This window comes from Otolemur garnettii, unplaced genomic scaffold (assembly GCF_000181295.1).
Source record: "Otolemur garnettii isolate 467f Iridium unplaced genomic scaffold, OtoGar3 scaffold00058, whole genome shotgun sequence".
NCBI lineage: Eukaryota > Metazoa > Chordata > Mammalia > Primates > Galagidae > Otolemur > Otolemur garnettii.
Genome location: NW_003852453.1, coordinates 6,222,716 through 6,242,754, shown reverse-complemented (window position 1 = coordinate 6,242,754; position 20,039 = coordinate 6,222,716). Strand labels below are relative to the sequence as shown.

Sequence of the window (20,039 nt, the reverse complement as noted above, 5' to 3'; positions counted from 1 at the left end):
CCCCCTTGGCTCTTCTCTTTCTCCCCGTGCAGGTGTGAGGTGTTGGTGGCGCCCCTTGGCTCTTCTCTTTCTCACACCTCACATTCAGCTCATCCAAATCTGTCAGCTGTACTTTCAAAATACATCCTGCACTCACTGCATCTCCACTGTTACCACTCAAGTTACTTCTTGTGTGGACTTACTGGAAAGTAGTATTCTTTGTAATTCACATTTAACTTATATAATAAGGAACATAAATCTTGAATATACAGCTCAGTGTATTTTCGCCTGTGTGACCACCACCCACACCAAAGTATTGTCTCCTCAAGGCTTAAAATAATTCCTGGCATATACAGAGCATTTAATATATATGTGATAGATAAATGAATTCTATAATTATAATTTAGGAGTTGTTTTATAGCTATTTATTGAGTACTTATTATTGAGACTCAGTAGACTAAATGCTCGATATACATTGAACTCACAGTTCATATTAGAATTATTCCCATTTAAAGACAGGAAAAGTAATGTTTACAGAGGTTAAGTAACTTTTTTATGGCCAAAGTAAGCTGCGATTTAAACACAGGCAGCCTGATTCCTAAGAAAATGACCATTAATGTTAAAAGACATATAGAGGGAGATGTTTATTGTAGTGGTAGTCACAATATCTCAAAATTGTGAACTAGTTAAATGTCAAAGGAAAATAATTTATTAAGCCATGACAGTATAATAGTATATATTGTCATTTAAAATTATGTTCCCAAAGTTTCATATCAGGAAAAAATTTTTATGTTATAAAATGAAAAATTTTTTAAATGTAACAATATATTATATTTATAGTGCAGTTATCAATATGCAAGAAAAATTAATTTACATCAAAAATTAATTATGAAGACAGAGAAATCTAACAGGTTACTAAGAAATATTACCATTGGGTAGTAGGAATATGCATTTGTATTAATTGCTTTTATGTTTTCTTATTTATCCGTCACATTTTCTATGTTAGATATGTTTACTTTCAAAATAGTAAAAGCTATAAACTATATTTTAAAAATAAACATCTGTTTATGAACCCAGGAAAAGTAGTTAACTGTAAACTGATTATTTGATATAGTGTAGAAAGATAATACCAATATGACTATAGGAAGTACATACCTATACAGCATCTGCAGCTTTCCAACTTGTATGATTAATGTATCATTATCATAGAAATTATCAACAGAAACTATAAAGACTCAAAAAAAAAACAGTAAAAATAAAATTAAAATTTTCCCAAATGTACAACTCAGTGAAGGTGTTTTCATGAATTTCCTTCCTTCTTTCCTCTCTCTCATGGAAATGTACGTATATTTAACTACTTGTTTATATTTTAACAAAATGTGATTATTATATAAGTAGCTTTTTTAGTCCATACTATGTTATGTACTCTGTAATAACAGTTAAGTATAGACCCACATCATTATTTTTTCATGGTTACACAGAACTCAAATATTTGGGTGTATCATGCTTTATTTAACTAATCCCCTATATTTAGACATTTTCATTGCTTTCAGATTTTTTGCTATTATAAACAATGCTTCAATGAACTATACTTGCAGTTCTTAAACTGTGTGTTACAGTGACCATTTTATTGAAAATGAACACTGAATTCAGTGTCACATGAGTAATTATTTGCTACCAGTTTTTATAGTGCATCGATACACATACATGTGCAAAAATCTTACAGTGATTTGAGGTTTAATAGTAAATATGAAATAAAATCATGCATGTTTTCACATTCACATCAGGAGACTCCTACTCCTTCAGAAGATATGAAGGAAATTTCACCAGAAACGGAGCATACACCAGAAATAGAAATGAATATGCCTACTGTTTCAGACATTCCCAAGGTATGTATTTGTCTTAAAATTATTTTGCGAGGTCTAATTTGGTTCTTTTTTTTTTTTTGAGACGGAGCCTCAAGCTGTCCCCCTGGGTAGAGTGCTGTGGCTTCACAGCTTACAGCAACCTCCAACTCCTGGGCTCAAGTCAGTCTCCTGCCTCCGCCTCCCAAGTAGCTGGGACCACAGGCGCCCGCCACAACACCTGGCCATTTTTTGGTTGCAGCCATCATTGTTGTTTGGCGGGCCCGGGCTGGGGATTCGAACCCGCCACCTTAGGTGTGTGTGGCTGTCGCCTTAGCCACTTGAGCCACAGGCGCCGAGCCTCTAATTTGGTTCTTAATGACTTTATAAACTATGAGTATCAACATAGTTCAGGAAATCATAGCATTTATTCTTTTTATATATAACTTAATTGCAATAGAAAAGTCAAAACTATGGCAGATGTGACAGCTACAATTACTTATATTGGCAGATAAAGATATGTAAATTAAAATCATAATGTAAAATTCATTTTGTGATTAATGCACTTTTTGTTTTTCGTGTATAATCAGATTTTGTTTATCTAAAACATACTGTCATTTGTACAGATTTAAGTGTTCGTTTTCTGAGGCTCATGTATATCACGTGTCTGTGTATGTAAACTTCAAATTTACGTGCTGTGTATTATTAAAGTGCTTCAGAAAAAAAGTTATAAAATATGATCTAAGCAATAATAAATACATTTGTGTGCTTTCCTGTCTTCAGATTTCACAAGAAAGCAGTGTAGAGAAAGTCAAAGAGAGCACTGAGAAAATGCAGCAGGAAAAAGATGATGTGTCTTTTCTGTCTGAAGGTCAGCTTATAGAACAAAGCTTGTCTTCTTCTGAAAATGAAACAGAAGTAACGGAGGAATTGGAACCTGAAGGTGACTTTCCTTTTTAAACTGACTTTATTTACTTGACTCTGCTTTCTTTGATCTGTTGGAACAAATGTGCATCATAGAACATTCCACTTAATGGTAGGCTCTACTTCATGAGACCTGTTTCTTTTTTTTCCCTTTTTAAAATTCTTATCAAGTTTATTTCAAAATATTAGGTGGTACAGTTATTCTTGTTATGTAGATGAGTTACATAAAATGCTAAAGGTGGGGCTTTTGGTCTACCCCTCACCAGAATAGTGTACATGGCACTCAACAGGTGACTTGGGACATTCAGCCCCTCCCACCTTCCACCATCTTAGGTTCCACAGTCCTTTACCCCACGCTCAGGACCATGTGTACTCATCATTTAGCTCCCACTGACTAGGGAGAATATGTGGTGGGGTTTTTTTCATTCCTAGGATACTTCACTTAGGATGATGTTCTCTGGTTCCATCCAAGTTGCTGCAGATGACATCACTTCATTCCTTTTTATGGCTGAATAATATCCCGTAGCATATACGTGTGGATTCTCTGCATCCACTCATCAGTTGATGGGCACTGAGGTTGAATTCCACACCTTTGCAGTTGTGAATGCCCTACACATTCAGGGCAGGTGTCTTTTTGATGAAATGGCTTCTTTTTCTTTGGGCAGATACTTAGTAGTAAGATTGCTGATCACATGGTAGGTCTACTTTTAGTTCTTTTTTTTTTCTTTTTTTTTTGAGACAGAGCCTCAAGCTATCCCCCTGGGTAGATGGCTTCACTGCTCACAGCAACCTCCAACTCCTAGGCTCAAGCGAGTCTCCTGCCTCAGCCTCCCAAGTAGCTGGGACCACAGGCACCTGCCACAGCGCCCGGCTATTTTTTTGTTGCAGCTGTCGTTGTTTGGTGGGTCTGGGCTGGATTCGAACCCACCACCTTAGATGTATGTGGCTGGCGCCTTAGCGGCTTGAGCCACAGGTGCCAAGCCAATTTTTAGTTCTTTAAAGAATTTCCATGTTATTTTCCATAGAGGTTGTATTAATTTCAGTCCCGTCAACAGAGGTTATATTAATTTCAGTCTCTTTTTTTTTTCTTTTGAGGAATGCCATGGCATCATAAGATGATAACAAAGTTTCACTGTGTCACCCTTTGAAGAATGCCACAGCAGGCTTAAACTCTTGGGCTTAAGCAATTCTCTTGCCTCAGCCTCCCAAGTAGCTGGGACTACAGATGCATGCCATACGCCCTGCTGGGGATTTTTTTTGTTTTTGTTGTCATTGTTGTTTAGCTCGCCCTGCCCAGGTTTGACCCCACCAGCCCCAGTGCATGTGGCTGGCGCCCTAACCACTGAGCTATGGGCGCCAAGCCACTTGTTCCTTTTTCACCACATCCATGCCAGCATCTATTATTTTTTCATTTTTAATAGTAGCCATTCTGATATGGGTAAGGTAATATCTCGTTGTGGTTTTAATTTGCATTTCTCTGAATTAGTGTTGAGCAATTTTACATATCTATGTTGGCCATTCATATATCTTCTTTTAAGAAAATTCTGTTCATACCTTTGGCTACTTTTTTTTTTTTTTTTGAGACAGAGCCTCAAGCTATCCCCCTGGGTAGAGTGCTATGGCTTCACTGCTCACAGCAACCTCCAACTCCTAGGATCAAGCGATTCTCCTGCCTCCACCTCCCAAGTAGTACAGGTGCCTGCCACAATGCCCGGCTATTTTTTGGTTGCAGCCATCATTGTTTGGCCAGCCCAGGCTGGATTCAAACCCACCAGCTCAGGTGTATATGGCTGGTGCCTTAGCCACTTGAGCCACAGGTGCCAAGCCCCTTTGGCTACTTTTAATGGGGTTGTTTTTATTCTTGCTGATTTGTTTGAGTTATTTGTAGATTCTGGATATCAGCCTCTTATTGGATGTATACTTTTAAATATTTTCTCCCCTTCTATAGGCTATTTATTTTGTTGATTATTTCCTTTGCTGTTCAGAAACTTTAATTAAAATAAATCTCATTTGTTTCTTTTTGATGTTGTTGTATTTCCCTTTGGGATCTTACTCATAAAGTCCTTGCCTAGGCCAATGTCTAGAGTTTGTCCTGCAATTTCTTCTAGAATTTTCATGATTTCAGGACTTGATAAGAATTGTGTTGAATCTATAAATCACTTTGGGCAATATGGACATTTTAAGAATGTTCGTTCTTCCAATCCATGAACATGGAATGTCTTTCCATATATTTGCGTCATGTGTGATTTCTTTCATCAGTGTTTTATAGTTCTCCATGTAGAGATCTTTCACCTCCATGGTGAAGGATGCTCCTGGGTATTTTATTTCCTTTGCAGCTGTTGTAAATGATATTGCATTCTTGATTTGATGCTCAGCTTGACTGTTACTAGTATATAGAAATGCTACTGATTTTGTGCATTGATTTTGTAACCTAAGACTTTGCTGAATTTGTGTATCAATTCTAGGAGTCTTTTGGTGGAGTCCTTAGGGTTTTCTAGATACACGGTCATATCATCAGCAGTCATCAGGGGTGACTTGACCTCCACTTTCCTGATTTCTTTCTCTCGCCTGATTGTTCTGGCTAGTACTTCCAGTATTAGGTGGAATAGAAGTGGTGATAGTGGGTGCCCTTGTCTTATTCCGTTTCTTAGAGGATATGCTTTTAATTTCTCCCCATTCAGTAAGATGTTGGCTTTGGGTTTGTCATATATGACTTTTATTATTTTGAGGAATATTATTTATATGCCTTGTTTGTTGGGGGGTTTTATCATGAAAAGGTACTGTATTTTATCAAAGGCTTTTTCTGCATCTGTTGAGATGATCACATGGTCTTTGTTTTTACATCTGTTCCTGTGGTGAATCACATTTATTGCTTTGCAGGTGTTGAGCCATCCTTGCACACCTGGGATAAAACCCACTTGATCGTGGTGCATTATATTTTTGATATGCTATTGAATTTAGTTTCCTTGTACTTTGTTGAGGATCTTTCCATCTGTGTTCATAGGAATATTGGTCTGTAGTTTTCCTTTTTCGTTGTGTCCTTTCTTTGGGATATCAAGGTAATACTGGCTTCATAAAATGAATTAGTGGGGCTTCCCACTTTTTTAATGTGATGGAACAATTTCAGTAGAACAGATGCCAATTCTTGTTTATAGGTCTGGTAAAATTCAGTTGTAAATCCATCAGGGCAAGGGCGTTGTTTTGTTGGGAGATTTTTTATTACTGTTTCAAACTAGCTACTTGTTATTGGTCTCTTCAGCATTTCTGTTTCTTCCTGATTCAGGCTTGGGAGGTTGTGTGTTTGCAAGAATTTACCTATTTTCTCTAGGTTTTCAGTTTTTATGTGCTTAGAGGTTTGTTGGGGTTTTTTGGGTTTTTTTGTTTGTTTGTTTGTTTCTGGCCCGGACTGGGTTTGAACCTGCCACCTCCAGAATATGGGGCCAGCGCCCTACCCTTTTGAGCCATAGGCACCGCCCTTTAGAGGTTTTCATAGTAGTTACGGATAATATTTTCTATTTCTGTGGTATCAGTTGGAACATTTCCTTTTTCATTTCTGATTGAGTTTATTTGAGACCTTTTTCTTCTGGCAAAATTAGCTGGTAGTCTATCAGTTTTGTTTCTCTTTTCACAAAACCACCCTTTTGTTATACTCATCCTTTATATTGTTGTTTTGGTTTCTATTTCATTCAGTTCTGCTCTGAGCATTATTATTTCTTTTCTTCTGCTAACACTGGGTTTGGATTGTTCTTCTTTTTCTCGTTTCTTTGTGTTTGACATTGATTTGTGATCTATCTTTTGACACAAGCCTTTAAAGCTCTGAACTAGCACTGCTTTTACTATTTCCCATAGATTTTGAGGAAGTTTATGTTGCCTTTGTCATTCAATTTGAAAAATTTTATTTCTATTTTGAGTTTGTAAATAACCCAAGGATCATTCAGCTGTAGGTTGTTTAATGTACATGTATTTATGTAGTTTTAAGAGTTCCTCCTGAAATTGGTTTCAGGTTTTATTCCCCTGTGACCTGAGAAGATATATATATAGTATAATTTCAGTTTTTTCTACATTTGTTGAGACTTGTTTTATGGCCTAACATATGGAAAATGGCCCATGTGCTAATAAGAAAAATGTATATTCTGCAATTTAGGGGTTGATGTTCCGTAAATGTCTCTTAGGTCCATTTGTTCCAGAGTCTCACTTAAGTCCAGTATTTGTTCCTTGAACTTCTGCCTCAATGATCTGATTCTGTTGAGAATATTGAAGTCCCCATCTATTATGATGTTGCTGTTTATTTCTTTGCTTATATATGGTAAAATATGCTTTATCAATCTTGGAACTCCTGTTTTAGGTACATATATATTTAGAATTGTTATATCTTCTGGTCAGATCCATCCCTTATCATTATATAATGACCATCTTTGTCTTCTTTTAAACCGTTGTTGACTTAAAATCTATTTTAGCTGATAAGAAAATAGCTACTCCTACTTGCTTTTGGTTTCCATCTGCGTGAACATGTCTTTTCACTCCCTTTACCTTGAGTCTATCAGAATCTTTGTGACTTAAGTGGGTGTACTGGAGATAGTGTTCTGGTCATGGTTTTGATTGTTACCTAGTTGCTTTATTCTTTCCCTCGTGTTACTGTTTGATGAGAGTTCTGAGTTTTAACGCTCGTGGGTATTGATTGCTCTGTGTCTGTTCCTTGTATAGAACACTTTTAAGCATTTCTTATAGGACAGGTCTAATGATGACAGATTCCTTTAGTGATTGCTTGCTGGAAAAGACCTTATTTCTCCTTCTTTTATGAACCTTAGTTGTACAGGGGACAGTATTCTTAGCTAGCAGTTATTCTGTCTAAGGGGACTAAAGATAGGGTTCCGTTCCTTTCTGGCTTACAGGGTTTCTACTGAGAAGTCTGTTATTAGTCTGACTAAGGTTTCCCTTGGTAAATCACTTCATATTTTCACCTCACGGTTCATAGGAATTCCTTCTGATTAGTATATGCCTTGGTGATGTTCTTTTTGCAGTGAATCTCCGAGGTGTTCATTGAGGCTTTTGTATCTGATGTCCATGTCTCTAGCAAGACCAAGAAAGTTTCTTCAGTTATGCCCTCAAATAGGTTTTCCAGAGTTTTACTTTTCCTTCTTCACCCTCAGGGATGCCTATGATTCTTATGTTTGGCCATTTTACTCTTCTCTTCTTAAAAATGTTCTCTGTAGGCTCAGTGCCCATAGCTCAGTGATTAGGGTGCCTTCCACATACACCATGGCTGGCAGGTTTGAACTCAGCCCCAGCCAGCTAAACAATAATAACAACTGCAACAAAAAAATAGCCAGGCATTATGGAGGGCACCTGTAGCCCCAGCTACTTGGGAGGCTGAGGCAAGAGAATCGCTTAACCTTAAGAGTTGGAGGTTGCTGTGAGCTGTGATACCACAGAACTCTACTGAGAGCAACATAAGGAGACTCTGTCTCTAAAAAAAAGTTTCCACTGTATTTTATATTTCCCTAAATGAAGTTTTTATTTCTAGAGTTTTCTATTTGGGTTTCGTTGTAATAAATCTAGTAATTTTTTAATTCATTTTTTTAATTATTTTTCTGGGCTTTTTGAGTTGGTTTTCCATTTTCTCTAGGATCACACTGAACTTCTTTATAATCCGTATTTGGAATTCTTTACCTGTCACTTCAGGATTTCATTTTGGTTGGTATTCATTTTTAGAGAGCTAACTTATCCTTTCATTCTGATTTTTTGTATTTATAGAGTTCTTGTGCTGATTTCTTCTCATCTGAAGCAGCTGTCACTTCTTGTTTGTGGGTCTTCTTTTGTTTAGATGGGACTGTATTTTTCTCCTCTCTCTTAAGCGTGTGCCTGTAGCAAAGGTCCTTGGGTATGGGCTGTGTTTGTAGGTACTTTGTTAGGGGACTAGGTTCTGCACCTTGGTTATAGATATTTTTAGTGTGGTGGTTTTTGCAATTGCTAGTTTTTCATAAGGTGTAGCATTCATGTGTGTATGGGCAGATTCCCTGTCTCTTATCAACAAGGATGATAGAGATCTTTGAAATTTTTTCTCTTTCCCCATTCCCATGGTCTTTTGGGAATGAATTATATGATGAATTATATATCATCATATGAATTATGATGATGAATGAATTATATGAATTATATTATGATGCTCAGTTTAATCTCTAAGTCAGCAGGTGGCACTTGTGGGTAAGAGTTAGCCACACCCTGTATTATTGAGTTAGTAAATACTGTAATGGGCTAGACAAGGGGTCCTCTCTGGTGGAGGTGGCACTGGCAGGAAGGAGCCAGCTGTAGTGGTATATGTCTGGACCAATAACCAGCTCTAGTCAATTAGGAGAAGCACTTGAGTTCCCCAGGGAGTGGGTGGAACCCTGCAGCTCTCAGAAGACTCCTTCTTCTCCACCACAGCAGCTCACCACTGGACCTTCAGGCTTCACAAGGGCTGGCTTAGCAGGGGCCAAGAGTCAGCTCCTAAATGGCTGGGGAAAGCTACCAAAAGGGGCTAAAGTGGTGCTACCAAGCCAGAAAGTCTACTCATGGGGTGGGGTGCATCTTGGATTCACAGTCTGGCTGTTGGGAGTAGTTTTCACTCTTTTCGCTCTTCCCTTTCACCATGGATCTCCTAATAGCATCTGGCCACAAGCAGCAGCCCAAACTAGCCAAGCTCACCAGCTGTGGCACTGCAGGTTAGGAGTTTCCGTGCCAGGACCCTGGCACCACTTAGGAGCTTCCCTGCCAGGACCCTGCCCCTGTCTGAAAGTGCGGCTCTGCCCTGTGTGGGACTGCTCCACAGGTGTGCTACAGCTCAGGCCCACACCACACTCTGTTAGTTTTGCCTACCTAGCCTCCCTCAGTTCCCAAGATTAATTCACAAATCTCCCCTCCATGCCTGCGAGCAACATGAATGCGTCCTGGGGGCATGGGAGCCAACTAAAACAGCAATGACAACTACAAAAACAACAAAATAGCCGGGCGTTGTGGCAGGCACCTATAGTCCCATCTACTTGGGAGGCTGAGGCAAGAGAATCGCTTAAGCCCAAGGGTTGGAGGTTGCTGTGAGCTTTGACTCCACAGCACTCTACATGCCAGCCTCAGTCTAAGTGGCTGGCCCCCCAACCACTGAGCTATGGGTGCTGCCACTTTTCCTTCTTTCTGATGATGTGGTGACCAGTGTCTCTACTTAGCAGTCTTACCTTCCCCGTATACTTATTTCTTAGTGGAAATGATGGGTTGTAGCTCAGTCACTTAGCCATTATTAGGTGGAATTGTATCTCTTCTTATCTCATCTTAGAGCTCCACAATAAAATGCAAGTGTTACTGCTAGCCATGTCCCCAATTCATGTTGTAAATAGTTTTATGCTCTCTTTGGGTGAAGTATTATCCTCTGGATTAACATAGAGGTCTTGACTTTTTAAAAATTAAAGCTAAGAACCCAAACCAAAAAAGACAATGAACTGTATGGTTTCATTTATATAAAAAAATCCAGGCCAGGTGCAGTGGCTCATGCTTATAATCCTAGCACTCTGGGAGGCCAAGGCAGGTGGATTGCCTGAGCTCACAGGTTTGACACCAGCCTGAGCCAGAGCAAGACCTCATCTCTAGGAAAAAAAAATAACCAGGCATTGTGGTGGGCACCTGTAGTCCCAGCTATTTTGGAGGCTGAGGCAAAAGAACTGCTTGAGCCCAAGAGTTTGAGGTTGCTATGAGCTATGATACCATAGCACTCTACCAAGGGCAACACAGTGAGACTCTGTCATGAAAAAAAAAATCTAGTAAAAACTAACTAAACTATAGTGACATAAAGCAGATAGGTGGGCTTCAGTTAATATGAATGAGAATAGGGAGGGGAAGAGGGAAGAAATTACAAAGGTACCCGAGGAAACTTTTTACGGTGATGTGTATATGTTAACCATCTTAACTGTGATTATGATTTCACAGAATTATACATATGTCAAAACACTGAATTTTAGCCAGGCATGGTGATGCCTGCCTATAGTTACAACTACCAGGGTTCACTGCGGCTTTTGTATCTGGATGTCCATGTCTCTAGCCCAGGGAGTCTAAGGCAGGAGTCTGAGGCTGGGACTTCAAGGCTGCAGTGTGCTATGATCACTCCTGTGAACAGCCACTGCTCTCCAGCCTGGGCAGCACAGTGAGACTCTCCCTATAAAGTAATTAATAATTAAAATGTATCAGATTTTGCAGTTGAAATGTCTACAATTTATTGTATATTAATTTTACCTTAATAAAGCTATCAAAATTTTAAAACTTTGAAAGAATAGCATCGACTTTTATACAATATTATTGGCTAGGCTGTTAGAAAACACTTATTTCTCTATGATTTTCTTTAAAATGGTTTTTCTTTAATTTGGTGCTATAATTGGCTATACTTTTAATTTGTACTACTTTGCTTCTACCAAAACTAACCTTGCAATTTTCAGTCATTTTTTTCTTTTCTAAAATGTAATATATATGTATATTACATAATACATATGTATATTATATATGTAAACATTTGTTGCTTTTTTAAAAAAAGGCTTAGATATAATTACTGTATTTTGTGAAGGCTATTTTATGTTGCGTACCTGTTTCTCTTTTACAAAGTATAAATGTAATTGGTTTATTAACTTGTATTGATGCTGCCCTTTAATTTTTTAACAGATGGAGAGGACAGATCAGCTTCTGACAGCGATGATTGTATTATTACTGGTCCTATCACCACGAATATCAAACAGGTCAGTAACTTGATGCCAACTAGAAGTGTTCTGTAAGAAAGCTGCTTTTTATTCACAATACACAGTTCATCAGTCTTTTTTTTTATTTTTGCTTTCACGCAGGCTTTTTTTTTATGACACTACACCATAGTGCCATGGCCTCAGCCTAGTTCACAGCAACCTCCAACTCTTGGGCTCAAGCAGTCCTCCTGCATCAGCCTCCCAAGTAATTGGCATGAACCACCATGCCCAGCTGTCTCTTTTTTTTAAGACAGGATCTGGAATTACTCAGGCTGGTCTCAAACTCCTGACCTCAAGTAGTTCTCCTGTGTTGGCCTCCCAGAGTGCTAGGATCACAGGAATGAGTTACTATGCCCAGCCCATATATGTAAAACTTAAGGCAAAAGTATTTCTGGAAAAATTTAAATGTTTATTATAATCTCAACCAAGTAATCATCTAGTACAAGAAAACTTTATTCATTTTTTTCATTCCATAATGGACCACAACATGTAAGCATTATTTTTGCCAGGAGCCCCTGATTATCAGTAGCTTCAATAATTACTTGCTTATGCCAACAGACTTTCCTGACTTTTTCACCACCAGTACAAAGATTTATTGAGTTAGATAGGAACTTTAAAGAATTCAAAATGTGAGCTTGCCTTTGAAACTATAATAGTTGCCTATCGAAATTTGTAGATTATTCGTATCTAAATAATCTAAATAATGTCCACTGATAAATTTATGGTTATTTCATTTCTGCCAAAAAATTAAACCTTCTTAGAAGATAATTAGTCTTGTGCAGGTCTACTTTGCTCATTCTGTAGCACATTGCTGATAAGTATGTGAATTGAAATTTTGAGAAGAGAATTCTATTTCATTATAATTGAATGGCACTGTATGGCAAGTAAACTGTTTATTAGGGCATTCTTTACTATAATTGAGAAGTGTTTGTTCAAAGTAAGTGTAAGTGAAGTAAAAAGCTGTAGCTATTTCTATTTATCTACATTAACTTTCCTGAAATACTTCTTTTTTGAACTTCTTTTTTTTTAATTTCTTTTTTATTAGTTAGAATTGCAATATTCCTCTTAACTTTTCTCTCACACTTCTTAGCTTAATTTCTTGTTGTGAGGCAGAGTCTTACTTTATCACCCTGTGTAGAGTGCTGTGGCGTCATAGCTTACAGCAACCTCAAACTCTTGAGCTCAAGTGATTCTCTTGCCCCAGCCTCCCAAGCTTCTGGGACTATCGGTACTCACCATGCCTGGCTATTTTTACAGACAGAGTCTCACTCTTGCTCAAGATGGTCTCAAACATATTAACCTCAAGCGGTCCTCTCACCTCTGCCTCCCAAAGTGCTAGGATTACAGGTGTGAGCCACACCTGGCCCTCTTACAGCACCAGGTATTCCCAGGTGGTCTCCCATCCAAGCACTAACCAGGCCAGGCCCTGCTTAGCTTCTGAGATCAGACCAGATTGAGTGCATTCACAGGTGCATTCAGGGTAGTATGGCCGTAGACACTTAATCACTATAAAACAAAACCACAGAACAGAACATTTTAGTTGTTGTTACAGATGCCATCATGAAATAGAGACATCCATTGTTTCTGTGCTTGATACATACAAACGAAGTATTTCATCAACTCAAAGTTTCATATGATTATTAGTGTATAATAATTACAATAATATCATCTAACCTATGGCAACCTGATGTGGAATCTTCATTGTTCAAGTTGAGAAATTAAGGAATCTTGCATGCGGTTGCCCAAAGACCTTTAATTATACCATTCAAATCAATTTTGTTTTGCTTTATCAAATCTGAAATTGTTATATTATTTTATCAAACCAGTGAATGGAAATTCTCCACCCTCTATTAGAACAATTTGATAAGGGATATCAGTGGGAAAATGAGCCATTCGTGTGGGATTTTTTTATAGCCATAAACAGAACCAATAGGCTGCATAGCAAAAGAAATTTATTAAAGGAAATGGCTTGTGTGATTCTGGAGACAGAAATCCCAAGATCTGCAGCAAGCTGGTGACTCAGGAGAACTGATTGGAGGTTCAAAGGCCTGACAAGCAGGAAAGCTGATGGTCTCAGTTTAAAATCCAGCAGCACAAGACCCAAGAACAACTTCAGTTTCAATGCAAAAGTCCAAAGGCAGGAAGAGACCCATGCCCAGCTCCAGGCAGTCAGGCAGGTGAAGTCCACTCTTATGCAGCCTTTTTGTTCAATTCAGGCTATGCTGTTTGGGAATATGTGCTCATGAAGTCAAGTGGTAATTCAGCCGTTAATTACCATATAAAACAATGTCTGAAGACAGTACAATAATTGTCATATTCATATACTTGAGCTATTTTTTGGCTCTTCTCCCTCATTTTCAGATAAATATACTGAGATCTTGAGAGCAAAAGTGACTTACTCACAATCATGTCAGTAACTAAGGACATTCTAAGGTAGGAAAGGTTTGGAGTGACTTTTTTTTAATAGCCTTCATGGAGGATGCGCTCGTGAGCTGGCCTGCCTGGCCACCTCCCTTTCTCATGGGCTTTTCTCATTTTAAGCTGAATTTCTCTGTTTCACTTGCTTACTGCCCCAAAATAGTCACACAACAATGCCCAGCCCTAAGGGCAAAGATCTGGTTAGCCACATTTCACCTCTGAATTAAGTTCATTTTTATGAGTTGTTCACCTGTGATCCTGTGACAGCTCAATAGGGATGTGGCAGCAGGGAGATTCTGTGTGTTCCAGCATGAGTGTACCAGGGAGAGCCCCCACTGAGTGGAAAGGGGTGGAAGGCCTCAGCTACAATGCAGCAGGCTGGACAGTTGGATTCATCTTAGAGATAGTATGACAGGCATCCTCAAACTATGTCCCGTGGGCCACATGCGGCCCACCTAGGACATTTATCCGGCTCGCCGGGGGTTTTTGCCGCTGCTGCCTGTCCTGCTTAGCAGCCAACTAGTCCATCCCAGGGCCCGCAGTCCGGCCCTCCAACAGTCTGGGGGACAGTGAACCGGCCCCCTGTTTAAAACGTTTGAGGACCCCTGCCCAACATCCCCACGGTTCTACTGTAGGTTTAAAGCAGGACTTTTTCAAGCTCCACACTAGTAACATTCTGGGCCCACTTATTCTTTGTTGTGGGCCCTGTGTTTTGTTGTGTTTTGTAGCATGTTTAAAACTTGACCTATGCCTACTAGATGTCAGTACCAGTTCCTTTCAAAGTGACAACCAAAAATGTCTCCAGATACTGCCAAATGTCTCTTGGGGGGACAGAATTGCCCCCAATGGGAATCACTGCAGTGATAAAATCTACCCAATATTTAAAGTTCATTTTAGAATGATGAATAAAGGGTTTGGAAAATAAACTTAATTATTCTTTGTCTCCATAGTACAGGGGTCCTCAAACTTTTTAAAAAATGTCCTAGGCAGGCTGCATGTGGCCCGCAGGCTGTAGTTTGAGGACACCTGCTCTAAAGCACTCAGCTAATTCTAATATACTCATGTATTTTTCCTTTGTAGTAAACTGGTTTCTTTTTCTTGTTGCTTCAGGGAAAGTTTGTGTTACCTTGCTGCAGCCTAATTCAGTCTTCACTGCTATTCCAAAGTGTGGTTTTCTGTAAAGTTTTAGACGCTATCTCAAATAGGAATATCATATAAAGTAAACAATTCTTTTTTTTTTTCTTTTGAGACAGTCTCACTACATGGCACTCGATAGAGTGCTGTGGTGTCACAGCTCACAGCAACCTCAAACTCTTGGGCTTAAGTGATTCTCTTGCCTCAGCCTCCCAAGTAGCTGGGACTACAGGCACCTGCCACAATCCTGGCTATTTTTTTGTTGTAGTTGATTGTTGATTTTAGCTGGCCTGGGCCAGATTTGAACCCACCAGTCTTGGTGTATGTGGCCAGCACCCTACCCACTGAGCTACAGGCACTACCCAAAGTAAACAGTTCCTCATGCCTCATCTTTCCTGTGCTTTCAGAAATTCTACTTTTGGCAGCAGGTGCTAACCACTATCCTGTGTTGTCTTAATTCATTTTGTGTTGCTATAAAGAAATACTTGAGGCTGGGTAATGTATAGAAACAGAGGTTTATTTGGCTCATGGTTCCGTACTCTGTGCAAGAAGCATGGCGCCATCATTTGCCTCTAGTAAGGGCCTCAGGCTGGTTCCATTTATGGTGGAAGGCTGAAAGAAACTGATGGACGCAGAGATCACATGATAAGAGAGGAAGCACAGATGAGAGTAAGGAGGTGCCAAGCGCTTTAACAACCACGTCTCACAGAAACCAATGGAGTGAGAACTCACTCACCCACAAGGAACAGCATAACTGGTCTTTTCAAGTGTGACCTAAACACCTCCCTCTAGGCCCCGTCTCCCAGCACTGGCACACTGCGGAGGAAACTTCAACATGAGGCTTGGTAGGTGCACATCCAAACCATATTACAGGGGAAGCTTAGTTTTGTTAAGTGCACCAAATATATTGTGTGCTAAAGTACATCCTATGTAATATCTCCTCATAACGCTTTTCATCAGCATCTACTGTATGTCGGGCAGACATAAAAGAAGCAGTTCCTTCCCGGGAGATCCTCGGGGAAAGCAACTATAATGCATGGCAATCACCACGAGGGGAGTGGGATGCTCGGGCACTGGGGGAGCATCCAGAGGGCATGACTAACTCAGCATGGGGCCTCCATCTAGGAGGGGCCAGGAAAGCTTGAGCAAGGGTTTAAGATGACTAGGAGTTAGTGGGAAGGGAGAGAGTATCCTCATAGGCCCGCGGAGTGAAAAACCGGAGAATTAGAGAGAACAGGGAGCATGGCTTGATGGCTTGTTCTGGAATTCAGAGTTGGTTCTAGGACATGCCAAACCTGTGGTGGTGGGTATAGGGGAGGCCACCAGAGAATAGGCTGAAAAGGTAGGCATGGGCCAGAGCATTGAGGCCTCTGGGGATTTTTAAGAAATGGGGAAAGAAGGTCACTGATTCATTAAACAGATATTTAGAGTACTTGCTGTGTTGCAGGTCTTACTCTGCAGTCTGGAATGTAGCAGTGAATAAGAGAATGAAGGATCTTGTTCTTACGGATGTTTAAACTCTTGTATTCTGTTTTAAAACATCATGCTGTCAAAAATGTGAAAAATAGATTTGAGCCGCAGACTAGTTAAAAAGTCAGTAGATGAGTTCTATGTTTCAGGTACTAAAATTAAATAAAAATATATAAAAAGTAAACAGGTAACCTACTATGTAATTATCCCCACCTTACAGGCTTTTTAAAAATTGCCTCCATCTTATAATGTCACAAAACTAAGACTAGAAGTCGTGTCCTAGATAAACGTCGTTTATGCCAGTTACACTGTGGATTTGATTTGTCTAATGCAGTCACTGTGTAAGCAATTTAAGATCATTCAGGGTTTTTTTTTTTCATGTAATAGAATCTGACAGCTCATAGTTATTTCTTAGAAATGGTGATCCTTAAAAAGAATCTAACGGATTTCCCAGGACTTCCACATACTACTTAGTTCTTTTTCTTTTCTTTGTGTCTGTGATGTATAATTAATCATAGATTACTTCATTTTGTTTCATTTCATTTACAACATTTATGAGCTTCACTTTGTCGGTATGAAATGCTTGTCCCCTCCTTTCCTTTCCAAAGTGGCGTAATTAGTGTTAGCATCTTTTTTTAACAGGCTACATAAAGTTTAGTGGCTGGATTAAATCAAGTCATTAACATAATGTGCTACCCAATTTGCCCCTATCTCTCTTCGTTTCCCGGACATCAAAGTGCCACAGAGCGCAAGTGTAATTGTGCCTTGCTGGCCTGTCAGATTCCGTCAGCCTGATGACTGCTGCTTTTACTAAAAAGCTTCTAGGCATGATAATTAATGGCGAGGGTTGGGGGGGCAGAAGTCTGAGAAATGTAAAACTTTGGACATTTCTCTATAAATATTTTATTAATTTGAATAATCAGAAGTTAACAGTATAAATGTGATGTATAATACATTGATTAAAAGCCTTGTTTCAGGTCCTCAAATAGACATCAAAACTAAAAATTTGCAACTATCATGGCATTTAAAAAACAAAGAATTAACAATCCTCCTTTTACATTATTTCTCATTTTATCATTTAAGTAATGCAGCCTTCATTTTTCACAACAAAATGTGTTACTATTGATTCACAGATACCTTAATATGTGCCCACAGGTGAGAATGGGGAATTACGGGCTGCAGGAGCAGTGAACTCTTCCGTACAGGACATATTTACACCACTGTCTTTCTCTGGCCCTACTAATAGCAGTTTTGTAGAAGCTGCCATATTCAGTTGTCCTGCATTGCAATTTCACCTGGAAACTAGCGTCTCTGAACAATGAGCTGGCATTCCCAGGTGATTGCAGTAATGATGTTCAGCAAAATAGGTATTTAAACTTTGAAAGTCAAAAAGCAATTCATTAGTTTTAGAATTCATGTATGAAAAATTATTAAATCACTTCAGAATCAAATATGATATCCTATCTGTGCGTAAAATAAGCCCCTCCCAGTGTTTCGCATGTGGAAGCTTAACCTAGATAGAATATAGGTTTTAAGATATAGTTTATGTGAAGCCAGAAATATTGGCTTACTCTCCTAAGAGTAATTGCTTTAAAAAATCTTTGTGCTTTGCAACTTATCTTCTCCTAATAGATCATGAACATTTTTCCATCGCAGTGTACTCTATTTTGACATATGCATAATCTTGCATTAATAAACCTATACCTTATTTATTTAAATAAGTCCCTATTGATGAATGGGTTTCTATCATTTTTTGCTAATAAAAACATATCTGATTAAAATAACTATTTTACACGTTACAGCGTTTGGAAATTTCTATTCCCTCTCATCACACTCTCTGTCAAACTAATGGATAAGAAATTATGCCTCACTTTTGATTCCATTTTAAAAAAGAATCAAAAAATTATATGTACATACATGTATTTTTAGATGCACATACAGACATAACATTCAGGTTTATATACTAAGCAAAGAAAATGTCTAGAAGGATTGGACACTGAGTCCTACCAGTAAGCAGTGAATATCTCTAGGACAGGAGTCATCAAACAGGGGCCCCTGTGCCACATCTAGCCTGCTACCTATTTTTGTAAATAAAGTTTTATTGAAACACAGACACTCCCATTTATTTACATATTGGCTATGCTGCTTTCACTCTGTGAGGGCAAAGTTGAGACCTTGCCACAAAGCCGACAATTCAAAAAATACTTGCTGTCTGGCGTTTTGCAGAAAAAAATGTCAACACCTATTTAGGTGATGGGATGAAACAAGGAGCTTTTTTATGTTGTACATTTGATAATTTATATTATTAGATTTTTATAATGATAAGCATAGCTTGCCTCTAAAAAGGAAGTAATTTATTAGCTAATTCTGTATTAAAATGTTACATAATAATGGAGTGGTGCCTATGGCTCAAAGGAGTAGGTGGCGGGTTCAAACCCAGCCCTGGCCAATAAGTGCAAAAAAAAAAAAGTTACATAATAACTAATGAATAGTTTAGTATGAATATTGTGGAAGCTTTTCTATAAAAATGTTAGCAGGGTCAGAAGATGTAGGATGAATCTGTTTCAATTTAGAGCAGTATTTCTCAAAGTGTGGTCCCCACACTTCAGGATCCACATCACCTGTGAATTGGTTGAGATACAAATTTTTGAGCCCCACCCGAGGCTCAATGATTCAGGAGCTCTAAGGGTGGAGCTCACCATTCTGTTTTATCAGAGGATTCTGGGGAACCAGTACTTCTCACCCTTAGCTGCACAATAGAATCACCTAGGGAACGTTTTTAATGCTAGGGTCTGGGCTCCACCCAGATAAATTAAGTCAGAATTTTGTTGATGGCTCCCCAGTGATTTTAATGTGCAACCAAAATCCAAAACGTACTATACTACAACATCTGTTCTCAATGATGGTGAAAGTGAAATAGCATATCAAAATCACCTGAAATTGAGGGCGATTTTTAAAATTCTCTCCTTCCTTGACATTACTGCCATCGTAAGCCACAGTTAATGATGGAAATGTGTCATATCCCTCAGGTGTAGTGGGACAGGAAAAAATATTCTAAACCACTGCTTTAGAAAATGTGGTAACAAGCTTCTATAATATGCTGACCATTATAGACACAATAATTTACGTGGTGTATAAGGGATACCATGACAGTGCTCTAAAAATAAGTTCTCTCGACACCAGCACCATTCCGCTGCCTGTCACTGAAGTTTGCAACATGTATATTATTTGCTTAATACAGTGCATTTTAATGGAATATGTTTTTAAAGATAGGTTACTGCCACTGTAGGAAGTTAGGCTGTTTTGTATTGTTTGTTAGAGACTCACTATCCTGACTTATGACTTGTTACCTTGAGTTTCTGGGGACATTGACTTTCTATGCACTCTTACTTCTCCCAAAGAGCTATTATTTTTTAAGAGTCAAAAACTTGGGTGCCCATAGCTCAGTGGTTAGGGCGCCGGCCACATACTTCAGGGCTGGTGGGTTCAAACCCGACCTGGGCCTGCTAAACCAAAA

The 20,039-nt window shown here is 38.9% G+C and overlaps 1 protein-coding gene and 1 pseudogene across 1 annotated transcript in view; one reads left to right on the top strand and one right to left on the bottom strand.

The window, feature by feature from the left end:
• The window catches only part of RPGRIP1L (RPGRIP1 like), a 105,403-nt gene that overhangs the window by 61,269 nt on the left and 24,095 nt on the right, over positions 1-20,039 (top strand). The window contains exons 21-23 of the mRNA XM_023514739.1: positions 1,767-1,868; positions 2,607-2,766; positions 11,427-11,500. Coding sequence (XP_023370507.1) covers positions 1,767-1,868; positions 2,607-2,766; positions 11,427-11,500 — 336 coding nt within the window. The remainder of the gene's footprint in view (positions 1-1,766; positions 1,869-2,606; positions 2,767-11,426; positions 11,501-20,039) is intronic.
• On the bottom strand, positions 12,867-12,997 carry LOC111726258 (annotated as a pseudogene).